Source organism: Bos taurus, chromosome 1, assembly GCF_002263795.3.
Source record: "Bos taurus isolate L1 Dominette 01449 registration number 42190680 breed Hereford chromosome 1, ARS-UCD2.0, whole genome shotgun sequence".
NCBI classification, from domain to species: domain Eukaryota; kingdom Metazoa; phylum Chordata; class Mammalia; order Artiodactyla; family Bovidae; genus Bos; species Bos taurus.
The window spans coordinates 70,168,393-70,193,457 of NC_037328.1; the positions used below are offsets into that span (position 1 = coordinate 70,168,393).

General features: G+C 39.9%; 3 protein-coding genes and 1 non-coding gene across 13 annotated transcripts in view; 2 read left to right on the forward strand and 2 right to left on the reverse strand.

The window, feature by feature from the left end:
- The window catches only part of LMLN (leishmanolysin like peptidase), a 50,002-nt gene extending 46,198 nt beyond the window's left edge, over positions 1-3,804 (reverse strand). For all 3 annotated transcript variants that reach the window (XM_059888012.1, XM_002684816.6, XM_024994761.2), the window contains exon 1: positions 3,594-3,804. In XM_059888012.1, coding sequence (XP_059743995.1) covers positions 3,594-3,788 — 195 coding nt within the window. In that variant the 5' untranslated portion in view covers positions 3,789-3,804. The remainder of the gene's footprint in view (positions 1-3,593) is intronic.
- A 94-nt stretch (positions 3,805-3,898) lies between these two features.
- IQCG (IQ motif containing G) overlaps positions 3,899-25,065 on the forward strand; it is a 53,849-nt gene continuing 32,682 nt past the window's right edge. The window contains exons 1-4 of one of the 5 annotated variants that reach the window (XM_005201425.5): positions 3,899-4,000; positions 16,576-16,642; positions 18,481-18,748; positions 23,330-23,553. In XM_005201425.5, the coding sequence (XP_005201482.1) occupies positions 16,635-16,642; positions 18,481-18,748; positions 23,330-23,553 (500 nt within the window). In that variant the 5' untranslated portion in view covers positions 3,899-4,000; positions 16,576-16,634. 5 annotated transcript variants of the gene reach the window in all.
- LOC112448302 (U6 spliceosomal RNA) lies at positions 6,316-6,424 on the forward strand. The gene has a single exon (XR_003036670.1). It is a non-coding gene; the product is annotated as a U6 spliceosomal RNA (small nuclear RNA).
- On the reverse strand, positions 8,294-11,747 carry RPL35A (ribosomal protein L35a). Of its 4 annotated transcripts, XM_059892744.1 has the most exons (6): positions 11,713-11,747; positions 11,513-11,587; positions 11,032-11,076; positions 10,658-10,810; positions 9,578-9,722; positions 8,294-8,370 (listed from the first exon to the last, which is right to left on the reverse strand). In XM_059892744.1, exons 3-6 carry the CDS (start codon positions 11,040-11,042, stop codon positions 8,347-8,349), a joined length of 333 nt encoding a protein of 110 aa, XP_059748727.1. In that variant the 5' UTR covers positions 11,043-11,076; positions 11,513-11,587; positions 11,713-11,747; the 3' UTR covers positions 8,294-8,346.

Here is a 25,065-nt window from a genome sequence, read left to right on the forward strand (position 1 = left end):
GTGTAGCTAAATTTGTACTGAGAGAAATACAGATCTTTAAATGTTTATAGTAGAAAAGAAAAAAGAGCTCAAAAACAATGATGTAAGTCTCCCCCTAACAATATGAGCAAAGTAAATCCACGATAGGGAGAAAGGAGAAATAACAAAACAGAAAACAATGAAATAGAAAACAATGATTAAAGAAAATTACCAAAGCTTATGGTTGGCTATTTAAAATTATTAATAAGATTAATAAGCTCCTAGAAAGAATGGACTAGAATAAAATAAACACAAATTACCACATTGGAAATGAAAGTGCGGATATCACTCAGATTCTATAGACATCAAAAGGATAAATATATTATGAACAACTTTATGTCAGTAAGTGTAACAATTCATATGAAATAAAGTCCTCAAAAAACACATGTTACCAAGACTGACACAAGATCAAATAGATACTATGAATAGACCTGTATCAGAGAAACTGAATTTATCTGTTCCTACCAAGTGGTTTCCTGGGGCCAGAAGTGAAAACATGAGTTTTCTGTAAATGGGCACAAGGGTTCTTTCCAGGTTGATGAAAAAATTCTAAAACTGGACTGTAGTGATAGTTCTATAACTCTGTAAATTTATTAAAAATCACTTATTTGGATACTTAAGTGGGTGAATTTTATGGTATATAAATTATAGCTCAATGAAAGTGTTAAAAAAAAAAAAAAAAAACTTTTCATAAAGAAAACTGTAGGCCCTGATAGTTTCAGTTATGGATGGCATCACTGACTCAATGGACATGAGTTTGAGCAGACTCCGGGAGATAGTGAAGGGCAGGGAAGATATTAAGGAAGATATTTTCTACAAACTCTTTTAGAAAATATATAACAGAACTTTCCAACTCATTTTGTACAGTCAGCATAATTCTGATACCAAAAGCTAATAAAAATTTCACTGAAAAGGAAACTATAAACCAACATCACTTATAAACATAGATATAAAAATCCTTAATCTATGAGGAAACTGAATTCAGAAGTGTATTAAAAAGGATAATATATCATACCCAATTAAAATCTATTCCAAAAATACAAGGTTGATTTACTATTGGAAAATTCAATGTGATCTACTATATTATACATTATATAATTCCATTTATTTAAGCTGAATTCTAGAACAGGCAAAACTAATTTGCTGTAAAATCTAAATCTAATATGAAAAAAATAAAAAAAAGAAAAGAGATGGGAGAGACTGATTGGCACAGAACAGGAGAAAATTTTCTGGAGACTTGAAAATGTTTTATTCTGTATTGTGATAGGTTGTTGGTTTTACATGAATGTAAATGATTGCATTTGCTACATTTTAGTATATATAAATTTTACGGGAAAACAAAAAAAACCTGTAAAGGTAACAATAACAATGGGTGGATAGAGAATGGACAGAAGTATATGAAACAGAATAAGAGAGCAGTGGTAAGTGCTGAAGCTGGGTGAAGGATCATGGGAATTCATTATACTATTCTGGTTTTGTTTTAATTTATGCAATAAAAAATTAAACCAAAACTTAAAAGTTTTCAGTTGAGAACAAGTTATATGAGTCAAATGTTTTGTAGTTCCCCATCATTACCAATATAAAGTTACTGTAATTTCCTGTTGCAATTATCAGAGATGCAGTCTCTACTGTTACAATGACTAGCACTTGCCTATTCTTTGTGTCCAAATTAAAGCAAAGAGAATGGCTATGAGGACTTGTTACAACATACTCTATGAAGAAACAGGAAAATTTATTAGGAATGAGAACTCTCAAGAATTTAATAGCTTGCTTTTAATATCCAAAGCACCATCACTATTTAGTTTGTTCAGCCAAGAGCCATAAATAAGAATAGAGGGAAGTTTCAGGAAGAGTTTTCCAGCTGTGTACCTTTATTTTATTTTGCCACACCGCACAGCATGTGGAATCTTAGTTCTCTGCTAGGGATTGAACATGTGTCCCCTGCAGTGGAAACTCTTAGCACTCTTAGCACTGTACTGCCTGAGAAGTCCATTTTCAGTTCTATAAAAAGAACAATGATCTCTCCAAAAAGCAAAGGGACTGCCTCTGGAGACAATTTCCCTATTTGTGGAAATGTTCAAATATAAGTAAGAGATTTGTACACTGGCAACAATCACAAGAAGAAAACAGCTATTAAGGTTCCTTCAAGTACAGAGATTTTGCAGTTCTTTGAACTACTTTCTCTTGATCTAAATTCAAAGAGAGAAATGCAGGGCTTTGTGGGAATGTATTTTAAAAAGAATTCACTAGGTAGGTGGGAGAACTGAGATGTTTAAGGGTACAAATTTGCAACTAGTAGATAAGTCAGTCCTGGAGATCTAATGTACAACACAGTGATTACAGATTACAATACTGTATTATAAACTTACAAGTTGCTAAGAGACTAAAGAATAAATAAAACAATTCAGCCAGAATGCAGTGTCATGATAAAAGCTGTAATATAGCCACAAACACCAAACTTAGAATTCTGGCATATATGATTATAACAGCATACAGAAAAATTTGAAAATTATCACAAAAATGAATTTCCTTAGATTTAGATTTCTGGGCTGAACTGAAAATTTCCAAATTAATCTTTTTTGATAAAGTAGTAAGACAAAATATTAATATAAAATCAATCACAACATGCAGCCCTGCCCCCAGGTACTGTGTCTCCTTTCCTCAAAGAATACTGATTACTGTGGCCCTGCTCTAAATAATGTACAGAAATCAAAGTACAAGACACAATCCTCATATACCAAGGAAAATTACAATTCAACTACAAAAGCAAGATATGTCTGAAAAATAAGCTGTCACCACATAGCGGGACTCGGTTAAGTGCCAGAAAAGAGTACAGATAAGACATATTGTAAAATGAAAAGAACATTCTGCTGGGGTGGTTTCAGCAGGCTGCCTTGCGATTAAGGAACTAAGAATGAAAGAATTTAGACAGGAAGAAAAATACAATGGGAGGGAGAAAGGTATTTCAGGGCAGGAGAACAGGGTTAAAGCAAGCAATGTGAAGTAACTTAAAAATAAATCTGAATTTTGTCTCCAGAGAACCCCCAATATCTCTGCAACGATTTTGTCTAGCTCTCCAATCAATTCTTTTTCAAACCTTTAGGTCAGTGGTTTCCAAAGTAAGGTCCTTGGACAAGAAGCATCATCAACGATCTGGGAACTTCAACTGCAAATTCTGAGGCTCCATCCGAGATCTAATGAGTCAGAAGTGGGCAGCGGGAGGGAATGAATGGAGCGGCCAGTTGAATTTTAACAAGTCCTTAGGACACGACTGAGCGATTAAGCACAGCACAGTAGGTAATTCTGATGTACACCCAAGTTGGAAAACCACTGCTCTAGGACAACTTGCTAAGCACAACTCTCCGCACGGGAAAGTGATGATGTTCTTTTCGAGTGCCGAATTGAGCCACTTTGCTGGGTGCAAGAAGAGAGCTGATGGCTGGTCCCAACCCTCTCAGAGTCCAGTCTCTGGCCCAATCTCGCTTTCTCCCCTAGTACACCCTGTTCCAACCCTATCCTCTCTACCGTTGCCTCCCATATTACTTTACCCTCACAGGGCCCCTCCGTCGCCCTACCTCAGAATCAGACGGGACGTGGTGCCGACATGGAGGAGAACTGCGCAAGGAGACAGGAATAGATGTGGTGCTTGCCCGGAGCCCACCCAAAATAAGTAAAACGCCTCGGACCCATAAAGGACCGCTCCAGTGCCACCGGCTCGGGCCCAGGCCTGAATCCGAGGAGACCGCTCTTCTACCCGACTCGGCCGCCATCTTCAGGCCGAGCGTCGTTACCATGGAGTACGTGACGCCTCCGCGCCCAGCGCCAGCCCCGCCCCTCGCCTCTCCAGGCAGGTGGAGGGACTTGGCGGCTGAAAGTTGCTTTTTGATTGGCTTGCGTCACCGGTAAGAAGTTCAACGCGGAAGATGAGAGTCGCATCACGATCATCGCGTCTCATTCGCGTGAAGCCGGTCTAGCAGCCCACGTGAGTTGCGCTGTGAGATTAGTCGGTATTGATGGTAATGAGATGGTGATAAGTGCGTGTCCTTACTGAAGGAGTTTTACTTTTTAATTCAGTTATCCAGTGAAAAAATATGGACCCACTAGGTGCCAGGCGGAGAAGGCAATGGCAACCCACTCCAATGGCAACTTGCCTGGAAAATCCCATGGGCAGAGGAGCCTGGTAGGCTGCAGTCCATTGGGTAGCTAAGAGTCGGACACGACTGAGCGACTTCACTTTCACTTTTCACTTTCACGCATTGGAGAAGGAAATGGCAACCCACTCCAGTGTTCTTGCCTGGAGAATCCCAGGGATGGCAGAGCCTGGTGGGCTGCCGTCTGTGGGGTCGCACAGAATCGGACACAACTGAAGCGACTTAGCAGCAGCAGCAGCAGATGCCAGGAGCTTAGACATAAATAGATGCAAAGTCTTAAAATTTAGCTCTGTTTAAAAGGTAAGTGGAATGTACTTTTCAATTTTACTTATCCTGAGTCACCGATTTTAGGACCTACCTTTTTTTAAGTTGAAAGTAGTTGATTTATAATATCCTGTTAAATCCACTTTAAATTTTTTTGTCCTCCCCCTTGTGGCTCAGCTGGTAAAGAATCCGCCTGCAATGCGGGAGACCTAAGTTCGATCTGTGGGTTGGGAGGATCCCCTGGAGAAAGGAAAGGCTACCCACTCCAGTATTCTGGCCTGGAGAATTCCATGGACTGTATAGTCCATAGGGTCGCAAAGAGTCGGACACGACTGAGCGACTTTCACTTTCACAGTAAGTGGGATCTTAAGTTTCCTGACCAGGGATCAAACCCTGCCCCCTGCATTGGATTTAATCACTGAACCGCCAGAGGTCCCAAACCCACTTCTTAACTAAAGTCATTTTCTGTACAATCAATGAATGTTAAGAGTTGCAAATGCGTTAACCCCGGTAGCTTAGATGGCAAACAATTTGCATGCAATGCGGGAGACCCGGGTTTGATCCCTGAGTAGGGAAGATCCCTTGGAGAATGGCTTACCTACTCCAGTATGCTTGCCTGGAGAACTGCATGGACAGAGAGTAACAGTCCATGGGGTTGCAAACAGTTGGACATAACTGAGCAATTAACACTTTTAACCCTGGAGGAAACCTGGTAGATCCTTGCTATTAAAAGCTTAAAAGCTAAGCTGTGAGGAACTATAAAAAACTAGTCTCCTTGTGGCCCACGAAAGAAACCAAAAAACTGGGAACTGGAAGCACTGAGCTTTTAACAGTCACTTCAAGAATTGAATATTATAAATTACTATACTAGGAACTGTAGTAGGTTAAAAAAAATTCCCAAGAATTTATACATTTGATAAGATTATGTACTAAAAAAAAAATGGGTGGGGAATCCTACACAAGAATAGTGGCATTAGATGTGGCTATCATCCCACAACAAAAGGAAGTTGGGATTTTAAACCAAATTTATCACTTTTAGTATGTGCTCTCTACACAAAACCACAAATTCTGGATTGTGAATAAAGAAAGAATGGTACCAGTTATCAAGTTCCTAGAGATAACAGCAGTGTCACCCTTGTGGAGTGGCAGTTTTAACAGTTTAAAGGACAAGGTGCTAGCCATTTTAGTTCATTTCTGTGAAACAAGCAATTCCTTCAATGTAACTTTGTTTTGAGGAGTCTGCACTAAACCAAACCTCTCTATGGGAGCAGATGAAGCCCAATACAGGCTCTCACAAGTGCTACCATTCCATCAGTTTGAGTGTGCATGAATTTGTGCGCAAGGCTTACTTCCAACTGCATTTACTCTGGTTATCCTAGACACTCAGCTTGCTTTTTCAAGTGCCTACCACCTCATTACTCTACCATCATCCCTGGATCTATCCACTGAACTCCTACAACAGAGATGATTTCCTCTTCTGTACGCCTAATCCAGACCCCAATAACTACCTGCCTTCCTAGACATGTTGACAGGTGGGCATTCTCCAGCTTTCTAGAACTCATGAACTCTCCCCTCCCAACCATCTCCTGGTCCCCCAAATTTGTGTAAAGTTACCTGTTCAGCAACCAAAGCTGAGAACATTACTTCTGAAGACTCCTTTCCACAATTGGTTTTAAAATTTGGTTAATGTTTAGTCTATTTCAGTGTGCAAATATCTTAGTTAAGACTGCAAAGCCTGCCTGGTTTTCCCTTCGTTTATGCTGGGTTGCACAGGGATCTTTCTAAAATATGAATTTTGTCACCTGTCACTCAAGCTCTTCAATGACACTCTAATACGAGAATATTGTTGGGACATCCTTGGTGGTCCGGTGGTTAAGACTCTGCTTCACACTCACTTTGGAAGCACACAAACTAAAATTGGGATACTACCAAGATTAGCATGGTCCCCACACAAGAATGACACACAAATAGGTGAAGCATCCCATATTAAGAAAGACTCATTTCCACTGCAGGGGGGGGCGTGGGTTCGACCCCTTGTTGGAGAACTAAGATCTCATATGCTATGGGTGACACAGCCAAAAACAAAATTAAATACTAATATCCTGGCATCTGGTAGTTTTCTAGACTTTCCAATTACTCCAAATAGGTTTTAGTCACATTACATAACCCAGTTAATTGGTTCCTCAAATGCCTTCTGCTTACACATCAAATCTTTGTGCCATTTCCCTTTTGAAATTGTAGGAAGAGATGCTTGGCAAGTGATATTTCATCTGCTCTTCTTGCCTTAACCCAACTTTCCAAGTTCAATTTCCATAAGATCCTACTTAAGAAATTTGAAATGTGGTGGCCTTTAAAGGGTGAAGACAGCATGGTTGCTCAATGATTCCAAAACTGCTGCTTCTTACAACCCACATTGTTTCCCTTATGGCCATGCCTCCCAACAGTTGCTGCTGGACAGCTGCTAGACAACAAAGACTGGCAGTACACACACATACCCAATTTCCCTGACTCTTTTGGCTTCAGGGCCACCATTAAACTAAGTGAAATGTAGAACTGCTATGTTCTACTCATTTTTAAGAGCTCTTAGATAAGCCCACCTAGATAGCATATTCAAAAGCAGAGACACCACTTTGCCAACAAAGGTCCGTCTAGTCAAGTCTATGATTTTTCCTGTGGTCATGTATGGATGTGAGAGTTGGACTGTGAGGAAGGCTGAGCGCCGAAGAATTGATGCTTTTGAACTGTGGTGTTGGGAGGACTTTTGAGTCCCTTGACTGCAAGGAGATCCAACCAGTCCATTCTGAAGGAGATCAGCCCTGGGATTTCTTTGGAAGGACTGATGCTAAAGCTGAAACTCCAGTACTTTGGCCACCTCATGTGAAGAGTTGACTCATTGGAAAAGACTGTTATGCTGGGAGGAATTGGGGGCAGGAGGAGAAGGGGACGACAGAGGATGAGATGGCTGGATGGCATCACCGACTTGACGGACATGAGTCTGAGTGAACTCTGGGAGTTGGTGATGGACAGGGAGGCCTGGCGTGCTGCGATTCATGGGGTCACAAAGAGTCGGACACGACTGAGCGACTGAACTGAACTAAGCCCACATACAATTTTAAGTCAAAAGGGGCTCAGTTTGTCAAATTCCCATTATATCGTGCCAAAATATTTCAATCCTGCACTTTACTATATTAAAACATGGAGCCAAAGAAAGAAAGCAACACTGTCCAGGCAATCCTGACCACCCTCTACTAAGATTTTTTTTCTAAGACTTACGGCATTTTGGAGACACTTTCAAGTTACATATTATTCCCAACCAAGTGTTATATAAATACTGGAATGCTTTGTCCAGTCACAAATCCCAAATATTTCTCACCCATGTTTGTTCAAATAAGACACCAAATACCATCAATATATTCCACAAATTTCTCCCATCTACCATTTTTAGTCCCCAGGTTTCCCAACCAATCTATATCAAACAAGTGCATGCTATTACAAGGTACTTTAGATCAAAACAAGGTTCTTAATGCCAAGGGCCTAGGTTTGATCACTGGTTGGGGAACAGAAAAAACCCATAAACCACACAGTGCTGCCAAATTAAAAAATGTTTCCATAGGCTAGGTTCCAGTGCGCCATCACTAGAAACCTTCCAAGATACTCCCACTGTTTCCAACTAAAAATCACTTGTAATCTTCCCCCTACCATTTAAGGTCTTGTATTAAGATACAAGATACATCCATCCTCATCAAAACCCTCCTATAGTCCTATATTCTCTAGGCTCCTGTGTATTCTGTATATGCCTGATAACCACCACCATTTTAGGACTTAGCAACTGTATTCAGGACAAAGAATTTTGTAAGCCATTTAACAAAAGCACAACAGGACAAATCCACACTTTTATTTATTTTCAAGTAGTTTAAATTCTCGAAGGGTACAGCATCTGGGGGGGGAAAGAACACAAGGTACATGTTATATACAAGAGTTACTGAATACCACAACATAAATACACCTCTCATCCCATTACCTATCTGAGAGGCACCCAATGACTCATATCCTCATGGGAAGGGAACTAATGTTTATAGCCTTCAGTTTCTGAATATTCACTGACTAAGCATCAGTACTGGGAACACAGAGTCCATTTAATTTTGCCTCCTCTAACAATACGGGGGCTTCCCAGGTGGTGGTGTGGTAAAGAATCCGTCTGCCAGTGCAGGAGACAAGTCAGAAAGATACCCTGGAGAAGGGCACAGCAACCCACTCCAGTATCCTTGTCTGAGAAATCCCATGGACAGAGGACTCTGGAGGGCTTCAGTCCATGAGGTCACGTTCGGACCGAAGCGACTTCACTCACATGCATTAACAGTAAAAACCTGCTCTGATGAAAAATTTCAACTGCTCAGCAGGGTTCAGTAGTGCCCTGTGTCCCCAAAGATGTAGCCATATCTATTAAAAATGCATCCTAACTAAAGAAAACAGGAGCCATCCTGTTAGAAAAACCACAGAATCTGGAGTTGAAGGCTTTGCCTGAAGCCTTGGGATGTGAGCATCTGTTAACCTTAATACCCATTTCAAGACTGTCATGATGAAGAGATGGGAGATATTAAGAATTACGTCCAAAAAAAAATAATTATGCCAGGAAAAGGTATACTGAATTTTCATTTTCTAGCAATTACTTCAGAGCCTAATACATATGCCAGAAAACTGTTTAAATAGCTGACCCTTGAATATCCCAGTTTGAACTGCACGTGTCCACTTATACACAGATTTTTTTCAGTAAATACATACTACACAATCTGCAGTTGACTGAATCCACAGATGCAGATGGCAACTGCAAAGTTATAGGTAGATTTCCTACTAGCCCCTAACCCCTGTGTTGTTCAAAGGTCAAATGCTATTCCCCACCACTTCCAGGCAGCTTTAGCAATTACCTAAGCAGTTATCAAATTCAATCCATTTGAACCCTTTGCCTTCGCTTTTCACATAATGCCAAGAAAATGTTCCATAATATATTTTCACAGTAGCCGCTAATTTTACAGCCTGAACTATTAGTGACATTTTATTATCACAATAGTCCTTAGTGGTCCAAGCCGAACCCCTTGAGCTTAGTTTGATTCCACAAGGTTCCATGCTGTTAACAATGTACTTACCACACGAATTCTGTGTCCAATGGCCTTAGCAGGAAGGTTGCTTCGGAATTTGGCACGAACCATGCCACTGTTTCCATGAGCTCGAGTTATCTTTCCCCAGATTACTCTGGTTTTGTTAGGTTTTCCACCAGGAGTTACTGTGTTGCTGATTTTAAGACGATTAAAAATAAAAAAGGCATGAGAACCCACAGACCCAATATAGTGTGGTGCAAAATCAAGATGACTTCTAGATCAGTGGCCCTCAACCCCAGTTAACCACTTAATTCACTTGAGAAATAAATGCTAATAGCTGTAATAGTGGAGAAGGCAGGGGGTAGATGAAAAAGGGGACAAAAAATCTGAGTATAGGGAGAGAAACTTGTTTGTAATTGTAAACAGCCAGGGAAGGCATTACTAAAAAGCTAATGCTGGAAAAAAGACTGGAAGGTAAGGGAACAGCTTGTATTAAAATAAAAATATATAACCAAGATGAATCTTAGCTGGGTTAAGAGAAAACACAGGGAGCCCTAAATGCATAAAGTCTTAGAAGCTCCTTAATGACTTCAGCTTTTAACCATATGAGGGGACCAGCTGGAGTTTCAGCAGAAGTATAAATGATCTGACTTATAATTAAAAATCTCAAAGGATCTCTCTGGTTGCAGCAGGAAAAGGGGCTGAAGGAGATGAAAGCATTCCCCAAAGATCTTTTTAAAAACAGTTAAAAAACAACAGTCCACCCATTTCTTCCACCTCTCCCTCAGCCTCTATCCCAAAAGTTTTAACTGAGTTGGAATGGGTTTAAGAACCAGTACTCTAGAGAGAGACTATCTTTAAGCATCCATAAAAAATACAAGAGATCAACAAAATGAATTAAGGTACATGAAAAATGCTCTACAAAACCTTAAAATCATAAGAAGCTGACTCCTCCTTTCAAACAATTAACAGCTGTAATTTTTCTAAGTGCAGTAGACATCTACATCCAACACTACCCTAAAGTTGCTTAAAATCCCAAAGTAAAAACCACAACCGTATCAATTACTTTACCAACTTAAAATGAGACAAATCAAGTAAAAAGTCCAGAGTATAATACTATACACTTACTTCTTTGCTTTGTACACATAAGCACATCTCTTGCCTAAATAGAATTCAGTTTCATCTCGAGCATATACACCTTCAATTTTCAGGAGAGCAGTGTGTTCCCTTTGGTTCCGTAGACCCCGTTTATAGCCAGCAAAAATGGCCTTGGACCACAGCCTAAGACAAAATACATTGTTAATTCTAAGCTGTTAAAAGATCTCATTTAACTTCAACAAGCAACAGGTATGGTTTGACTTGTGATGATCCCCACCTAAATTTACCTATACCAAACATCTATTTTTTTTTCCCCCACCAGACTTAAACTTACATTTATGATCACGCCTAATAAACAACAAGTACACTGTTAAGTAGAAAGCAATGATATTTAAAACACATACCTTCCAGACATATTTGTCGTTTTAGAAGTCCCGTTCCCAGCAGGCCTTAAAACAAAAATAATAATCAGTTTAAAACCCTGCAATGCCCGTTTCCCACCTACTAGCTTCCTGTGGAACAGCACCCCAAACTCAGAATGCTGGATGAGCAAGCAAACGCCAAAATGAAGATAAAAACTAAAGTGGCAAGATTCTACACTACAAGATATAACTCCTAGAAACACCAAAATAAAGTCTTACGAAAATTTATCCTACGATCACTACGAAAAAACGAAGGTCAAGAAGCCAGAGAAGAACGCAGAGAACCCTTTTACACACTGAACGGGAAAGAAAAGCTAAGGGAAGACATAGTAAACATGCAAAAAACAGGTTTGAGGTGGCAGTAAGTGGACAAAGAACCCTGCCTAAGGGTGCCGCTGCTGCCAGACAAAATGCATCTATTTTATATTTTACTCCGCTAGGGCCCGGAAGCAACTGGGGTTACCGGAGCACCCATTCTCGGAGGCCAGGGGACCAGCACCATCAGTCCCATATCTCCTCCATCCTGTGCTCCCTGTTGCTGGAAATCACAGAAATCGTTAGCTGATAGAGCCTCGGAGTCACACCAGTGCCTCGTCCAAGAGATATAGCCGAGCCTACCCCACTTATTTGCCCCCAAAGCTCAGCTGCAGGAACTCCACACACCTTCACAGGGTCCAAGATGGCTGAAAGAGACCAGCGAGGACCCGCCGCGTGGCCTTGTGGGTAAACACATCCCCGCCCCGCTCCCGTTTAGGTAACTTCCGCGACCGCCAAAAAACTAAGCCTCAGAAATCGCCTTCTGACTGAAATAAACCACGTTCAAAATCATCTGTACAATTCTTTCCCTAAGTCCTTTTATGTTTGTAAGCTGCAAATGTATTATTTTGGAACACAGGGAGGCAAAGTGGTAGCCAGCTAAAAGAGAAGAAAAGGTCCTCCGAAGCTGTCCGTTGCCATAGAAACACCTTAGCTTGGTTCCGACGGCATCCGGGGGTGTAGTTGGCAAAGTGAAGCCGGAGGGGAGGACGACCTACGCTTCGAGTACCCTAGAACTGATTCGCCAACAAGGGGGTATTTTTTCTTCTTACTTACCACTTAGGAATAGGGCAAACGGAAGCTCTCGGATCCTAGCCTGGAAGAGAAAGACCGCGAGCAAGAAAGCAGGAGGAGAAAGCTCTTACTTCTCTATACCTTTCCTACCCCTTTGCGTGCTTGTGTACTCAGTCGTGTCTATTTGCGACTCTGCACCGTCCTCCACCAGGCTCCTCTGCCCGTGGGATTCTCTAGGCAAGAGTACTGGAGTGGGTTGCCAGGCTCTCCTCCAAGGGATCTTCCCCACCCAAGGAGCTTACCCGCATCTCTTGGATTGGCCGGCGTGTTCGTTACTACCAGCGCCACCTGGGAAGCCCTCTTCTGCCTTTCTGCGTCCTTGTTCAGTCGTGTCCGACTCTTTGCGACCCTATGGACTGTAGCGCGCCAGGCTCCTCTGTCCATGGGAAGAAGAACCTCCTCTTGCCTCCTCTCTCCAGGCAAGAATACTGGAATGGGTTGCCATTCCCTCCTTCAGGGGATCTCTCCAATCCAGGGATCAAACCAGCGTCTCCTTGGGCTCCTGCATTGCAAGCGGATTCTTTACCCATTGAGCCACCTGGAACGCCCGCCCCCCCGCCTCCCGCCTTACCACCCGTTTAATCCTTTCCTCCTTTTACTCCTTTATCTCTTTCGAGAAATGACTTAAGTTCTTACCGCCATTCTTCGTTTTGACTCTGAGGGTGAACACAGCCCTGACAAAGCCTTGTTGCCTTTTAAGGAGAACTCAGCTGCCAAAAGACTTTCCTGGTGGCTCACCGGTAAAAAAAAAAAAAAAAAATCCCCCTGCCAATGCAGGAGACGCGGGTTCCATCCCTGGGTTGGGAAGATGCCCTGAAGAAGGAAATGACAACCCACTCCAGTATTCTTGCCTGGGAAATCCCATGGACAGTGGAGCCTGCCAGTCTAGAGTCCATGGGGTTGCAAAAAAGTTGGACACGACTTAACGACGACAGGAGTTGCTAAACTCCAAGTGCCCATCACCTAGCCCAAGTGCAATTGGTCTTCAGTAAATATTTGTGCACTGGAATGGGATAGCTTAGTGGATGCCAGAGATTTACCTTTCCTAATTATTGCACATTTATTTGTGTTGCCCTATGGATTCATTCATTTTTTCCAACAGTTTGTTGAATGACTGACTACCATGTACAAAATTTTGTTCTTGGCTTGGAGGATGCTGCAGTAAACAGAACAACAGAAATCTGTGCCCTCATGGAGCTTACATCCTAGTAGGAGAGCAAGACAACGAGCGAGTAAAATGTAAAATATATGGCACATTAGAAGGTGGTGTGAGAAAAAAATTGTTCATGGAGCTTGGCTCCAGTTGGGCTAAGAGATAAATACATAGCAAAATGCCACTGATTGAAGCTGGTACCTGATGGACCAGTAGGACTTTACAAGGTGAAGAGGTTAGGGGAAGAGTGGTTCAAGCTGAAAGAATAGCATATGCAAAAGCCCTGAGTTAGAAGGGAGCATGATTCCTTAGAAGAAAGAAGCCCATTGAAGCTGGAACCATGAGAGCAGTAAAAGGGCAGTGCTAGATGGATCTGGAGAGGAACAGAGGAGCAGGCCCTATGGTCCAAGTTAAGAATTTTATTTTTTTCCTCAAGTTAACGGGAAACCATTGAGAGGTTCTAAGAAATACAATGAAATTTTCAATTTTATAAGATGAGCCCTTTATTTCAAAAAGATCACTTAATTTGGAAGCTGTTAGAGTAGTTCAAGCAAGAAACAACAGCTAGATTCAGCAGGGTATTGGGTGAAATAGAAATTGAAAGTAAAATCCACAGGACCTGGTGATGATTTGAATTGGGGAAATGCTGATGAAGGAGGAAGCAGAAATGACTCCTGAGTTTCTAGTGTTGAGGAATGAGCAGCCAGAACTTGAAAGCACTAAGCATAGGCCTTTATTACTTATGTGAGGCATACTTACTGATGCCCCAGGCCTGAAAAATGGAAAAATAAAGAACAACGCAGCAAAAGAACAAAATCTTAATAGCATATTAACTTGCTTCTAAGACTGCCTTTGTACTGGAAAATTTAGCGAGTTTGGAATATCTTTTTTTTTTCCAATTTATGTAAAGATTCTTTCAGTTCAGTTCAGTCGTTCAGCCTTGTCCGACTCTTTGCAACCCCATGAATTGCAGCACGCCAGTCCTCCCTGTCCTTCACCAACTCCCGGAGTCCACCCAAACTCATGTCCATTGAGTCGGTGATGCCATCCGACCATCTCATCCTCTGTTGTCCCCTTCTCCTGCCCTCAGTCTTTCCCAGCATCAGGGTCTTTTCAAATGTGTCAGTTCTTCAAATCAGGTGGCCAAAGTATTGGAGTTTCAAGTTCAACATCAGTCCTTCCAATGAGCACCCAGGACTGATCTCCTTTAGGATGGACTGGTTGGATCTCCTTGCAGTCCAAGGGACTCTCAAGAGTCTTCTCCAACACCACAGTTCAAAAGCATCAATTCTTCTGTGCTCAGCTTTCTTCACAGTCCAACTATCACATCCATACATGCTGCTACTGCTGCTAAGTCGCTTCAGTCGTGTCCGACTCTATTCGACCTCATAGATGGCAGCCCACTAGGCTCCTCTGTCCATGGGATTCTCCAGGCAAGAATACGGGCATGGGTTGCCATTTCCTTCTCCAATGCATGAAAGTGAAAAGTGAAAGTGAAGTTGCTCAGTCATGCCCGGCTCTTAGCGACCCCATGGACTGCAGCCTACCAGGCTCCTCTGTACATGGGATTTTCCAGGCGAGAGTACTGGAGTGGGTTGCCATTGCCTTCTCCATCCATACATGACCACTGGAAAAACCATAGCCTTGACTAGATGGACCTTTGTTGACAAAGTAATGTCTCGGCTTTTTAATATGCTGTCTAGGTTGGTCATAACTTTCCTTCCAAGGAGTAAACGTCTTTTAATTTCATGGCTGCAGTCACTATCTGCAGTGATTTTGGAGCCTGAAAAAATAAAGTCAGCCACTGTTTCCACTGCTTCCCTATATATTTGCCATGAAGTGATGGGACCGGGTGCCATGATCTTAGTTTTCTGAATGTTGAGCTTTAAGCTAACTTTTTCACTCTCCTCTTTCACTTTCATCAAGAGGCTTTTTAGTTCCTCTTCACTTTCTGCTGTAAGGGTGGTGTCATCTGCATACCTGAGGTTATTGATATTTCTCCCAGCAATCTTGATTCCAGCTTGTGCTTCCTCCAGCCCAGCGTTTCTCATGATGTACTCTGCATATAAGTTAAATAAGCAGGGTGACAATATACAGCCTTGACGTACTCCTTTTCCTATTTGGAACCAGTCTGTTGTTCCATGTCCAGTTCTAACTTGCTTCCTGACCTGCATACAGGTTTCTCAAGGGGCAGGTCAGGTGGTCTGGTATGCCCATCTCTTTCATAATTTTCCACAGTTTATTGTGATCCACACAGTCAAAGGCTCTGGCATAGTCAATAAAGCAGAAATAGATGTTTTTCTGGAACTCTCTTGCCTTTTCGATGATCCAGCAGATGTTGGATCTCTGGTTCCTCTGCCTTTTCTAAAACCAGCTTGAACATCTATAATATTCTTTCAGTTTTGCATATAAAATGTTTGTTGCATGGGACATACTTGTACTACCCTCCTAAGGATCACTTTATTGTAGACGAGATCATATTGGAAACTGACTATTCACTGTCTGCTCTGTATATGGCAAAATTCTCCGTAGTCTGTTCTCATTGTAAAGCTTATTTAACCAGAAAGGACTTCCCTTTACTGAGGAAGGATAACATATTGATAGCAGTATTAAACTTATTTTCAGGATAAATAGTTTTTCTAGGTATAATGGCAATTGTTTTTCTGGATGCAATAAATTCTGTTAATCTAGCAGATAGGGGAATGGAACCATCAAATATTTTAGTAATCAGAATAACAGAAAAGTAAATCTGTTGTATATGGAGATTACCAGTTAATACTCAGAATATAATTTAAAAACATACAAAAGACATATTGGACATTGGTGGTGGTGGTTGAGTTGCTAAGTCATGTCCATGTGAACTGTAGCCTACCAGGCTCCTCTGTCCATGGGATATCTCAGGCAAGAATTCTGGAATGTGTTGCCATTTCTTTCTGTAGGGGATCTTTCTGACCCGGAGATCAAACACATATCTCCTGCATTGCAGTCAGATTCTTTATTGCTGAGCCACCAGGGAAGCCCTACACTGGCATTAATTTGCCTTAAGAAACATGAAGATTGCATTTATCTGCCAGTAGTTAAGCTGGACACTAAATAGACCTGTGCCATTTGATGGCAATGATTCTTCCATCTGATACTGCTCTGCAAAGCTAAAGGGGATAAGCCACAGCTCTTGTACTTCTTTTTCTCTTAGTGGGAGGGTATAGAGATAAATGTCATTCAACACTCCCTTAAACTAATCTCAATGTTTTTTCCCACTTTAGGTGATTGCATTTCCGTGAGATTATAATGTACCAAGAAAATTAAAACTAACTCAAGAAGAATGGAAGAGTATGTTCCAAATTCCAGTTTATTATATATATTTATGAAATGACTTATATTAAATTTCTGTGTATTATTTACCCTAGCTGTGTAACAAATTACTCCAAAACTTAGTGACTTAAAAATATAAATGTTTTATTATTTCACATAGTTTCTGAAGGTCAGGAATTTGGGAGTAGCTTGGTTATATGGGTCAAGAATTGAGGAGCAGCTTAGTGGGATGGTTCTGTTTTGGGGTTTCTTATAAGCTGAAGTTGGTCAGGGCTGCAATCATCTGAAGACTTGACTGGGGCTAGGGTATCCACTCCAAGATGCTCGTTTACAGAGTTGGCAAGTTGATGCTGTCTTTTGTCAAGAGGCCTTAGTTCCTCACTCTCATGAGACTTTTCATAGGGCTTCTGAAGTATCCTCATGACAAGGCATCTGGATTCCCACAGAGTAAGAGATTTGAGAAAATGATAGAGAAACTTTAATGTCTCAAAATCACCTGGTCTTGGAAGCCACAATATCCTTTTGCTTGTATAGGTTAGTCCTATTCAGTGTGGGGAAGACCACAGAAGGGCATGAGTACAAGAAGGTGAGACTCATATGGGCCACCTTGAGAGTGGCTACTCCATTCCACTTTTTGCTAATTGAAACGGAGCAGGGCCCTGTAGGGCTCCCAGGCATGGAGGCCTTTCTGTCTCCCATTTCTTGTAGGCAAGACTCCAGCATTATAACTTTCCTTGAGTTCCAAAGGGCAGATTTCAACAGTTGCTAATCAAGGGTATATGTGCTAAGTTGCTTCAGTCATGTCCCATTCTTTGCGACCCCATGGACTGTAGCTCTCCAGGCTCCTCTGTCCATGGGGATTCTCCAGGCAAGAATACTGGAGTGGGGTGCCATTTCCTTTTCCAGGGGATCTTCCCTACCCAGAGATCGAACCAGCACCTCTTATGTCTCCTGCATTGGCAGGTGGGTTCTTTACCATGGGAGCCACCTGGGAAGCTAATCAAGGGAAAGTGAAAATGAAAAGTAGCCCAGTCGTGTCCGACTCTTTGCAACCCCCTGGACTATACAGTCCATGGAATTCTCCAGGCCAGAATACTGGAGTGGGTAGCCTTTCCCTTCTCCAGGGGACCTTCCTAAACCAGGGATGGAACCCAGGTCTCCCGCATTGCGGGTGGATTCTTTACCAACTAAGCTATCAGGGAAGCCCAATCAAGGGAGAAGCAGCCAAAAATCACCAGAGGCAAGATGAAAGGGAACAGAGAAGCTCATCAAGATTAGAAGACCCACCGCCTAAAATGAGATTAAGAAAGTGCAAATTCTGCCCACACTCTAATCTTGTTAGAGACCCCACCTTTGACCCTCATCAAATTCTCTAGGGTTGGGACTCTTGGTTTTTTGAGACAGAACATGGTTTTAGGTTCCTTTTTGCCTGGCAAAGCAATAAAGCTAGCTATCCTTTTCTCCACCCCAAACTCTGTCTCCAGGATTTGATTTGGCACCCGGTGTACAGAGAGGCTCAGCTTTCAGTTAACATAACCATGAGACAGTTTTGGTTAGCACCTGAAAATGTTGCTAGAAAAAAAGTTTATTTGGCTCAAGTTCAAACTGGTTAAGCATAGTCAAATAGCAGGGGCTTCACATCTTTTATGAACAATAAGTTGCTTTTCTTTGGGAAGTCAGAATGTTACTGGGGGTTATTAAGCAGAATCATCTGCAAAGTACTTCCGTTCATTCTCTTGAGTATATGGCAAAATGGACTTTACAGGAACCCATCTACATGCTGCCTGTGTTTTTGGATTTAAGTCATTTTAAACATTTGATGGCTGACTTATTTTTTTCCTTCCTTCTTTCTTTAGAGGTCTGGAAGCCTCAAATCTTCCTCCAGAAGCTTGGCCTTCTGAAGTGACGGTGTCAGTGACAGGAGAACCACCTAATACTTCTGTAGAAGAAAAGGAAGAAACAGCCAAAGAAGCAGTCATAGAAACCAGCCCAGAAATCATGAAGCCGCTATCCATTCTAGACGTGCTGAGGATCTCTGCAGTTCTGGAGGACACCACAGACCAGCTCTCCATTCTAAACTATATCATGCCAGTTCAGTATGAAAAAAGACAAAGCATCAGCATGGTATATACATTCACCATTACTTAATTTTTGCTTTCTCTTTATCTCTCCATCATTTGCAGTACCTACGCCATTCAATTCAGCTTGGGGAATAGCACCTTCTAGTCAGGTAAAGGGCAACAGTAATTATCTGAGATATGTACTCTCAGTTAATGGAGTGAAATAGACATAGCTCACAGTACATCTCACAAAATATCCTTTTCTCCTGATATATTGGTGTTATTCTAAAAAGTCCATAGATAAGTCAGTATAAATACAATATATATACTGAGGAGATAAATAATTGTGTTATTTGTCTTGTATTGGTATTTGTCAGCTGGCAACCCACTCCAGTATTCTTGCCTAGAGAATCCCCATGGACAGAGGAGCCTGGTGGGCTACAGTCCATGGGGTTGCAGAGTTGGACTGAGCGATTAAGCACAACAGCACAAAAGCTAACTGAACACCAGGGGGAGGAAATTCAACTGGACCCTGTCAACACTGCTTTCATCTAAAATGACTTTGTCATTGCTAAATATGTTGCAATCTGCTTTTCTGAATATCCAGCCGCATTATTGCATCAGCCATTATATTTTCAATGATGTTATGGATTCCTCCCTCAAAGCACCACTGAGTTACAAAAAACTCAACTTGGTAGTGAGCAAAATCTTTCATAAATTCTTAAGCCCTTAAACCAGAAACAATTTTTAAGTACAAATTTTATTACATTTTATTTTAAGTACATATTTATTAAGTTTAACAAAATTATATAATTTGTACAGAATATATCTGATTCTGTGATAAATGCAACTTGCTATAAAAATGGGAGGGTAAATTAATTTTTATGTCTAATAGAAAAGAAGTCCATATTTACTGTGACTAGAAAATTAAATTTCCCTTTAATTGCCCCTTACAATTTTATAATTATTATTATTATTATTATTACTACTGCTATATTTATAAACTGGATTCACAAAACTTTTATTAGAGTTTTAAAAGTGGATTTGAAGTTACAGGATCATTATGGTTGAATTGTGCAATAAGCAATTCATTTCACTTTCTCAGTCTTAGTTTTCTCATTTATGAATGAATTGTGGTGGAGTTTTAACTAAATGAGCCCTTCTAATACTAACATTCTATGAGTTTTAGGGTGATTTTAAAACATTATGGGTATTATAGGAATTTTGCAACAAATTAGTTTCCTTATTAATTTATGAAAAGCAAAGACATCTGGAAATCCAAGAACTAAACCTTTCAGTACACTTAAAATTAGTCTAATTCTTAAATTGTTTGTTAACAGATAGTACAGAAGAGACATTAACCTCACTAAATATCTTCAGTTAACAAGATAAAGTTTTCTCAATGATATTTACTGTTAGGCTTTAAAAAGGGTACTTTTCCATCATAGAAACTCAAGAGAGAAAGAAAAATACGAATTTATAAACAACATTCAGTAGTGGTCACTATTCCAGTACATAAAAGAACAAAATTTCTCCAGTTTTATTCTGGTTTATGATCTTCACCCACAAAATTTTCTGACATGACAGAGAGAAGCCCTGCTTATGATTTTATAGAAATATAAATAGTAAAGGTTTGTACTCTTATTCTGATTAATAGAACTTAAAAGCCCCTTTCAGAATATGTTAGTTATATAACTTTTAAAACTGTGACTCTTAAAATAATTTTTCATTTTATAGTATTATAGTTGTTCTAACTCACAAATTTTTACAGTACCATTGCCCTGCATAAGATAAATATTTAAAAACCTTAGTACTAATGTGGATGTTTTCTTTCTTTAAAAGCTTCACGTTGTTGAGCTTTACAGTAACAACACTGGGATGAAAGTTTAGTTAGCATTTATCCCTCTTCCACAACCATTTTTATAACTAAAGAATCATGAAATGGAATTATGAAAAACATACTAATGTACTAAGTTCTACCAGAAGTGGGAGTAATTGATCTGAACTTTGGAAAGAGCTCCCTTGCAGGGAATACTGTTCTTATTTTTTCCCTTAGGATCTAACACCCTCCTGTACAAGGAGGTGAATGGGCCAGAATATTTAGCTAGTTCCTTTAAGTTCTCTTCTAAAAACTCATATTTATTTCTAGTAATCTGTTCATCAGGCCATTTGACACATTTGCTTCCTTTTCCAGATGCCCGAGCACAAAGGTAGAGGAACGATGGTTAGGGCGATCAGAAAGAGCAAACTTTCCAGGTCTTAGGTTTCCCATTCCCTCCCTAGACTAGAAAATCTAGAGTAATAACCATCCACACACTTAAAGCTTTATTTATGCATAGAGCATCTGGTCCCATCACTTCATGGGAAATCGATGGGGAAACAGTGGAAACAGTGTCAGACTTTATTTTTTTGGGCTCCAAAATCACTACAGATGGTGATTGCAGCCATGAAATTAAAAGATGCTTACTCCTTGGAAGGAGAGTTATGACCAACCTAGACAGCATATTGAAAAGCAGAGACATTACTTTGCCAACCAAGGTCCGTCTAGTCAAGGCTATGGTTTTTCCAGTGGTCATGTATGGATGTGAGAGTTGGACTGTGAAGAAAGCTGAGCACCGAAGAATTGATGCTTTTGAACCGTGGTGTTGGAGAAGACTCTTGAGAGTCCCTTGGACTGCAAGGCGATCTAACCAGTCCATCCTAAAGATCAGCCCTGGGATTTCTTTGGAAGGAATGATGCTAAAGCTGAAACTCCAGTACTTTGGCCACCTCATGCGAAGAATTGACTCATTGGAAAAGACTCTGATGCTGGGAGGGATTGGGGGCAGGAGGAGAAGGGGACGACAGAGGATGAGATGGCTGGATGGCATTACTGACTCGATGGACGTGAGTTTGAGTGAACTCCGGGAGTTGGTGATGGACAGGGAGGCCTGGCGTGCTGTGATTCATGGAGTCGCAAAGAGTCGGACACAACTGAGTGACTGAACTGACTGAACTGAATTTTCAATTTAATTGTTGGAATTCTATGGTTTCTGTTCTCTTTGTAGTCAGTCATATCAATTTTAATTGAAAGGAGTATTTTAAAATTTAATTCTTATTTAATGTAGCATTTTTTTTTGTACTTGCATATGTGTGTTTTCCTCAGATCTGAATCTTTGCTTGCTGTTGATAAAGGAAAAATGCTGTTGAGTGTGTGTTTATTAATCTTTATTGATAGTTTTTTTAAAAAACTAATCTAATTGAAGTTTAGCTAAGGAAGACCTAGGCTTTTATGCAAATAAAACTCTTCTGTGCATAGGACCAGCTGAAGAATTTAAGTAATCATATCAAATGTTGAACTTACATGGTTCTGTGTAGTGTTCTAAATGCCCTTTTTCTTTCTTTTTCTCCTTCCTTCCTTTTTTTCTTTCCTCAATAACTGCAAGATGGCAAGTACTATTATTATCCCTATTTTATCAATAGGAAAATGGAGGCATAGAGATATTAAATAGTTGTCTAAAGTCAATGTGGTTTAGTAACAGGGCCAGGATTTAAACAAGGAAGTCTGGTTTCAGAGTCCCATATGTACTGCATAATTGCTATGTTATATGGTTTCCCATTGGCTCAAGGTTTTAGCCACAGATTAAATAGGAATCATCAACTTAAAGATGTATCCTGTCCCAGTTGAAAGATGGTAATGCTTACCTCTTACTATTCAAGTTTGGGTCTGAAAAATAATTTTTTTTGGCTTTTCCCCACATGAACTTCGAAATCTATACCGCACCACTAATACACTATTGGCTCCTACTCTTTGGTATGATTCTCTTTTAATTCTTTATACAGTGGACCCTCCATATCTGTGGGTTCCACATCTGCAGATTCAAGCAACCATGGATCAAAAATATTCAGAAAAAAATTCCAATAAGTTCCCAAAAGCATAACTTGAATTTGCTGTTTGCTGGCAGCTATATACATAGTATTTACATTGTTTTAGTATTATAGGTCATCTAGAGATTATTTAAAGTATATGAGAGGATGTAAACAGGTTATATACAAATACTATGCCATTTTACATAAGGGACTTCAGGATCTGTGGAGTCTGGTCTCCTTGAGGGCTGGGTCAGGGGTGTGGTGGTGGATCAGACCAGTCCTCCACAGTTACCAAGGGATTGACTGTATTTCAGATTCATGTGTTCAGCGAACATTTGAGTCTTTGCTGTATCCTGGACATTGTTCTAAACAATGGGATTATAAAGATGGCCACATTTATTTAATATTATCTTGTTCCAAAAAGAATTTGAGGTGCACCAAGATCTGTAAGACACTGTCCCTCTCCTCATGGAATTTATAATTTAATGGAGATATTTATACAAATAATTATAAATGGTAAATGTCTGCTAATAGAGATGTTTCGCAGAGAACTGTGTCTTTGGTCATAGTCTTAAAGTTTACCAGTTTGGGGAATGACAGAGAGTGGGAATGTTGTCTAAAGGCAGGAAGACACAAAACAGCAGAGCATGCAGTTTGATGTAGCTGAAGAAGAGGATAATTTTCTGGTACTGATATTACAAGAGGCTTAAAATGGAGGAAGAGGCCCTCATATAGCATTATTTCTTTTTGTTTTAAAAATCTGTCTTTAACATGAAACATCATTTATTGTTTTTAGAAGGATAACAAAGAAATGCATTTAGAAGGAAGAAGCTCAGAAAAAGTTCCACTGGCATCAAACCCCTCAAAAATATCCAGTCCATTGGTACATAAAGAAGAACCCAAGTTGCCGGAAATCAGACAAGGAGGCCAGTTTAACAAAGTGCAAGATCTTATCTTCAAAAAACCCACAAGGCAGACCATAATGAATACAGAGACACTGAAGAAAATTCAGATTGATAGGTAAGGAAGGACAGCACGTTTGGAAATGTGATAATGTATTTCTAGATGGATGAGGAGTGAGTACAGGGGTGGCTGACTGCTCTCTTCTCTTAATGGATTGGTCATTATATCCAAGTGACTGCAGATAATAGAATTAGCCAAGGGCTTTCTAGGGGAAGTGTGGTACAAGTAAAAGTGTTAATGTGGTGGCTATATGGTTGGGGAAGTTATTGAGCCTTTGTTTACAGTTTTTAAAAATGAGAATAATGATAACTTTGGAGGGAGGTATCAGCCAAGTGCTTGGCAGAGATTGGTGGCTCTTGTGATGCATTATTCTTTAGTAAGAGATAGATACTATCAAAGTAGTCAAATTTTAAACTCTCTTAATCCTGAGGATTTCTTAAGCAGTCTCAATTTCCATTCTTATTACTCAGTTTTTCATTGTCAACTGGCTTGCTGACAAAGAATCCTGTTAAGTTTAAAAGAAAGTATAACTTTATGATAGTAATTTTTGGTAAATAAGGGTTTATAGCAATTACCCAGGGCTACTAGCCAAATCCAGCCTGTAGTCTGTTTTTGAAAACAAATTTTACTGGAATACAGCATTGCCCATTTTATATATTGTCTATGACTGCTTTCATGGGATAACAGCAGAGTCGAGTGGTTTCAACAGGTAGTTTATGTCCTGCAAAACCAAAAACATTTACTGTTTGTCCAATTACAGAAAAACTTGCTGACCCCTGCTTTAGACCCTCCCCAGAGGGTATCATCTCTTGCTAGAAATAATCTGGTTTCACATTTGCATCCCTTAAAGATGGTGTCCTGTTTATAAGCTGCTAGTTAATGTCCTTTCATTCTCAGTGTGTGGGATCATAGTTTTTCAACTGACATGACTTCATCGTATTTATTTTCTCAATATAGTTATTGAATTTTTTTGTGTGAACTATTGGTAATAATTATGTAAAACGGTAAGAATACTTCTTGCTGATTCTATATCAAAACATTAAATAACAGTAATTAAAATTCTCTACCTAGGAGAGAATAGTCAATGGACTAGGAGTCAAGAGTCTGAATTAAATAGTTCTCTCTTTTTCAAGCTAGTTCTGTGAACTTGGGCAAGGAAGGCATGTAATCTTCCTGAGTCTGGATTCACTCATCTCTAAAATATGTTGTATTAGCTCTTTATACAAAAATTTTTAAATGATTTAACTTTTTCAAAATTATGAAATATTTCAAGAATGCACAAAAATGTGAAGAATAAAATTATTATATTTTATTAAAAGGATTATTTTTATATTTTATATAAAATATAAAAATATTTATATTTTATATAAAATATATATTATATTTTTATATTTTATTAAATGGATTATTATTATATTTTATTATTTATATTTTATTAAAAGGATTATATAAATAATCCTTATGTATATAACCACCAAATCTTAACATTTTACATGATAGCTTTAAGAGTTTTTTTTTCCAAATAAAATATGTCAGGTACAACTGACGATTGTAACTCTGATTCTAGTC

What these genes read in the sequence shown, in the direction of transcription:
- RPL35A (XM_059892744.1), bottom strand. An exon ending in TATGTGTACAAAGCAAAGAA is followed by an intron (nt 9,723 to 10,657) that starts GTAAGTGTATAG and finishes TCTTAAAATCAG; the next exon opens with CAACACAGTAACTCCTGGTG. An exon ending in TTGGACACAGAATTCGTGTG is followed by an intron (nt 8,371 to 9,577) that starts GTAAGTACATTG and finishes TTCCCCCCCCAG; the next exon opens with ATGCTGTACCCTTCGAGAAT.